General features: G+C 48.9%; 1 protein-coding gene across 1 annotated transcript in view; it reads right to left on the bottom strand.

Annotated features, from left to right (window-relative positions):
- The window catches only part of LOC118965331 (ephrin type-A receptor 6-like), a gene marked incomplete at its 5' end in the record, with an annotated part of 56,075 nt that extends 50,858 nt beyond the window's left edge, over positions 1 to 5,217 (bottom strand). The window contains one exon of the mRNA XM_036984385.1: positions 5,143 to 5,217. Coding sequence (XP_036840280.1) covers positions 5,143 to 5,217 — 75 coding nt within the window. The remainder of the gene's footprint in view (positions 1 to 5,142) is intronic.
- Between the last annotated feature and the right edge of the window lie 251 nt (positions 5,218 to 5,468).

Raw genomic sequence — 5,468 nt, 5'->3', positions numbered from 1 at the left:
TTCTCACCAGACTGTTCCCACAACCTAATGAAACATTCTGGGAACGTTCTTGTAACATCAGGTGAACGTTCTCACCAGACTGTTCCCACAACCTAATGAAACATTCTGGGAACGTTCTTGTAACATCAGGTGAGCGTTCTCACCAGACTGTTCCCACAACCTAATGAAACATTCTGGGAACCCCTCCCTCCCTAACTGATCATTCTCTCTCTCTCCCCCGCTCACTACTCCTTCTCTCCCTCCCTCCCTAACTGCTCATTCCTTCTCTTCCTCCCTCCCTCACTACTCCCTCTCCCTTCCTCCCTCCCTCCCTCCATACCCCTTCCCTCCCTCCCTCACTACCCCTTCTCTCTCTCTGTCCCTCCCTCCCTCCCTCCCTCCCTACTTGTTCTCTCCCTCCCTACCTCACTACTCCTACTCTCTTCCTCCCTCCCTCACTACTCCTTCTCTCCCTCCCTCCCTCCCTCCCTCCCTCCCTCCCTCCCTCCCTCCCTCCCTACTCCTTCTCTCTCTCCCTCCATCCCTACTCATTCTGCTCAGTCAGTCTAGATATATTTTCCTTTTCATTCTGTTTATTCCTGATAAGATTCACGCTGTGAGGGATCAAGCTGAAAATGTATTGTTTGACAATGAGTGTGAATTTCTATTAGCTGGGCTGCTAAAGTAAATGTCAGAGTAGCTGCAGATGGAATAGGAGAAGAAACCCACAGGGAGGGGGACGAGGCAGTAACATCACAACATCACAATAGCATCACAGTGAGACTGAACTGAATCCCTCTAAACGTGTTTAATTAGGATGCTCGAACGAACGTCTGATTCGTTTAAATAGTGAAAGTGGTGCTGGGAGACCAAACGAACGTCTGATTGGTTTAGATAGTGAAAGTGGTGCTGGGGGACCAAACGAACGTCTGATTGGTTTAGATAGTGAAAGTGGTGCTGGGGGACCAAACGAACGTCTGATTGGTTTAGATAGTGAAAGTGGTGCTGGGGGACCAAACGAACGTCTGATTGGTTTAGATAGTGAAAGTGGTGCTGGGGGACCAAACTAACGTCTGATTGGTTTAGATAGTGAAAGTGGTGCTGGGGGACCAAACGAGTTGAACTGTAAATGATTCATCGTTGGTTAATCGTTCATCATTAACTTCAATCGTCAATCACTGGAACATAAAACATTAAATATCAGTAGATAACCATTCAGCCTGTGTCCCAAATGACACCCTAAATCACTATATAGGGCTCTACTTTAGACCAGGACCCTATAGTGACCTATTCCCTATATAGTGCACTACTTTAGACCAGGACCCTATAGAACCCTAATTCCCTATATAGAGCTCTACTTTAGACAACAGGCCCCTGGACCCAGGGCTCTACTTTAGACAACAGGCCCCTGGACCCAGGGCTCTACTTTAGACAACAGGCCCCTGGACCCAGGGCTCTACTTTAGACAACAGGCCCCTGGACCCAGGGCTCTACTTTAGACAACAGGCCCCTGGACCCAGGGCTCTACTTTAGACAACAGGCCCCTGGACCCAGGGCTCTACTTTAGACAACAGGCCCCTGGACCCAGGGCTCTACTTTAGACAACAGGCCCCTGGACCCAGGGCTCTACTTTAGACAACAGGCCCCTGGACCCAGAGCTCTACTTTAGACAACAGGCCCCTGGACCCAGGGCTCTACTTTAGACAACAGGCCCCTGGACCCAGGGCTCTACTTTAGACAACAGGCCCCTGGACCCAGGGCTCTACTTTAGACAACAGGCCCCTGGACCCAGGGCTCTACTTTAGACAACAGGCCCCTGGACCCAGGGCTCTACTTTAGACAACAGGCCCCTGGACCCAGGGCTCTACTTTAGACAACAGGCCCCTGGACCCAGAGCTCTACTTTAGACAACAGGCCCCTGGACCCAGGGCTCTACTTTAGACAACAGGCCCCTGGACCCAGGGCTCTACTTTAGACAACAGGCTCCTGGACCCAGGGCTCTACTTTAGACAACAGGCCCCTGGACCCAGGGCTCTACTTTAGACAACAGGCCCCTGGACCCAGGGCTCTAATTTAGACAACAGGCCCCTGTACCCAGGTCTACTTTAGACAACAGGCCCCTGGACCCAGGTCTCTACTTTAGACAACAGGCCCCTGGACCCAGGGCTCTACTTTAGACAACAGGCCCCTGGACCCAGGGCTCTACTTTAGACAACAGGCCCCTGGACCCAGGGCTCTACTTTAGACAACAGGCCCCTGGACCCAGGGCTCTACTTTAGACAACAGGCCCCTGGACCCAGGGCTCTACTTTAGACAACAGGCCCCTGGACCCAGGGCTCTACTTTAGACAACAGGCCCCTGGACCCGGGTCGGAAACAGTAGAATATAAAGGGAACAGTAGCCACTTGGGACGCAGCCAGGGCCTGATGTGCTGACACTAGACACAATGGGAGAACCATATCCTGTTGGCCTGATGTGCTGACACTAGACACAATGGGAGAACCACATCCTGTGGGTCTGATGTGCTGACACTGGACACAATGGGAGAACCACATCCTGTTGGCCTGCTATGATGACACAGTCACTAGACACAATGGGAGAACCACATCCTGTTGGCCTGCTATGCTGACACAGTCACTAGACACAATGGGAGAACCACATCCTGCTGGTCTGTTACGCTGACACAGTCACTAGACACAATGGGAGAACCACATCCTGTTGGTCTGTTACGCTGACACAATGGGAGAACCACATCCTGTTGGTCTGTTACTCTGACAGTCACTAGACACAATGGGAGAACCACATCCTGTTGGTCTGTTACGCTGACACAGTCACTAGACACAATGGGAGAACCACATCCTGTTGGTCTGTTACGCTGACACAGTCACTAGACACAATGGGAGAACCACATCCTGTTGGCCTGCTACGCTGACACAATGGGAGAACCACATCCTGTTGGCCTGCTACGCTGACACAGTCACTAGACATACTGGGAGAACCACATCCCGTTACGCTGACACAGTCACTAGACACATTAACCCGGAAGCTTATAAAATATCCCGCTATGCCCTCCGACGAACCATCAAACAGGCAAAGCGTCAATACAGGACTAAGATGGAACCTCGCCGCCTCTGACCCTCGCCGGACGTGGCAGGGCTTGTAAACCATTACAGAGGGAAGCAGAGCCGAGAGACATTCACAAGGCCACAGGGCCAGAGTGAAGCAGAGCCGAGAGACATTCACAAGGCCGCAGGGCCAGAGGGAAGCAGAGCCGAGAGGCGTTCACAAGGCCACAGGGCCAGAGGGAAGCAGAGCCGAGAGGCGTTCACAAGGCCGCAGGGCCAGAGGGAAGCAGAGCCGAGAGACGTTCACAAGGCCGCAGGGCCAGAGGGAAGCAGAGCCGAGAGACGTTCACAAGGCCGCAGGGCCAGAGGGAAGCAGAGCCGAGAGACGTTCACAAGGCCGCAGGGCCAGAGGGAAGCAGAGCCGAGAGACGTTCACAAGGTATTCAGCATTTCACTGTGAGGTCTACTACACCTGTTGTATTCAGCATTTCACTGTGAGGTCTACTACACCTGTTGTATTCAGCATTTCACTGTAAGGTCTACTACACCTGTTGTATTCAGCATTTCACTGTAAGGTCTACTACACCTGTTGTATTCAGCATTTCACTGTAAGGTCTACTACACCTGTTGTATTCAGCATTTCACTGTGAGGTCTACTACACCTGTTGTATTCAGCATTTCACTGTAAGGTCTACTACACCTGTTGTATTCAGCATTTCACTGTGAGGTCTACTACACCTGTTGTATTCAGCATTTCACTGTAAGGTCTACTACACCTGTTGTATTCAGCATTTCACTGTAAGGTCTACTACACCTGTTGTATTCAGCATTTCACTGTAAGGTCTACTACACCTGTTGTATTCAGCATTTCACTGTAAAGTCTACTACACCTGTTGTATTCAGCATTTCACTGTAAGGTCTACTACACCTGTTGTATTCAGCATTTCACTGTAAGGTCTACTACACCTGTTGTATTCAGCATTTCACTGTAAGGTCTACTACACCTGTTGTATTCAGCATTTCACTGTGAGGTCTACTACACCTGTTGTATTCAGCATTTCACTGTAAGGTCTACTACACCTGTTGTATTCAGCATTTCACTGTAAGGTCTACTACACCTGTTGTATTCAGCATTTCATTGTAAGGTCTACTACACCTGTTGTATTCAGCATTTCACTGTAAAGTCTACTACACCTGTTGTATTCAGCATTTCACTGTAAGGTCTACTACACCTGTTGTATTCAGCATTTCACTGTAAGGTCTACTACACCTGTTGTATTCAGCATTTCACTGTAAGGTCTACTACACCTGTTGTATTCAGCATTTCACTGTGAGGTCTACTACACCTGTTGTATTCAGCATTTCACTGTGAGGTCTACTACACCTGTTGTATTCAGCATTTCACTGTAAGGTCTACTACACCTGTTGTATTCAGCATTTCACTGTGAGGTCTACTACACCTGTTGTATTCAGCATTTCACTGTGAGGTCTACTACACCTGTTGTATTCAGCATTTCACTGTGAGGTCTACTACACCTGTTGTATTCAGCATTTCACTGTAAGGTCTACTACACCTGTTGTATTCAGAATTTCACTGTGAGGTCTACCTACACCTGTTGTATTCAGCATTTCACTGTAAGGTCTACCTACACCTGTTGTATTTAGCATTTCACTGTAAGGTCTACTACACCTGTTGTATTCAGCATTTCACTGTAAGGTCTAATACACCTGTTGTATTCAGCATTTCACTGTAAGGTCTACTACACCTGTTGTATTCAGCATTTCACTGTGAGGTCTACTACACCTGTTGTATTCAGCATTTCACTGTAAGGTCTACTACACCTGTTGTATTCAGCATTTCACTGTAAGGTCTACTACACCTGTTGTATTCAGCATTTCACTGTAAGGTCTACTACACCTGTTGTATTCAGCATTTCACTGTAAGGTCTACTACACCTGTTGTATTCAGCATTTCACTGTAAGGTCTACTACACCTGTTGTATTTGGCGGATGTGACTAATAAATTTGATTTGATTTGGAAAAACCACATCCTGAGGGCGCCCCGCCTATACAATGGTATGGTAGGAGAAACACTTACCCCATTCACTGGGTAGGTCCTCCAGTCCAACTCACCCAGAACAGCTGTGGTGTCCAACAGAACCACTAGAGAGAGAGAGACAGAGAGAGAGAGAGAGGGGGTGATAGGTAAAGAGAGAGAGAGAGAAAGACAGAGAGACAGAGAGAGCGAGCGAGAGAGAGAAAGACAGAGAGAGAGAGAGAGCGAGAGAGCGAGGATAGGTAAAGAGAGAGAAAGAGAGAGAGGGGGATAGGTAGAGAGAGAGAGAGAGACGGGGATAGGTAGAGAGAGAGAGAGGGATAGGTAGAGAGAGAGAGAGAGAGAGAGAGAGAGAGAGAGAGAGAGAG

Source organism: Oncorhynchus mykiss, chromosome 7 (genome assembly GCF_013265735.2).
Source record: "Oncorhynchus mykiss isolate Arlee chromosome 7, USDA_OmykA_1.1, whole genome shotgun sequence".
Classification (NCBI taxonomy): domain Eukaryota; kingdom Metazoa; phylum Chordata; class Actinopteri; order Salmoniformes; family Salmonidae; genus Oncorhynchus; species Oncorhynchus mykiss.
This window is presented reverse-complemented; position numbering and strand designations above follow the sequence as displayed.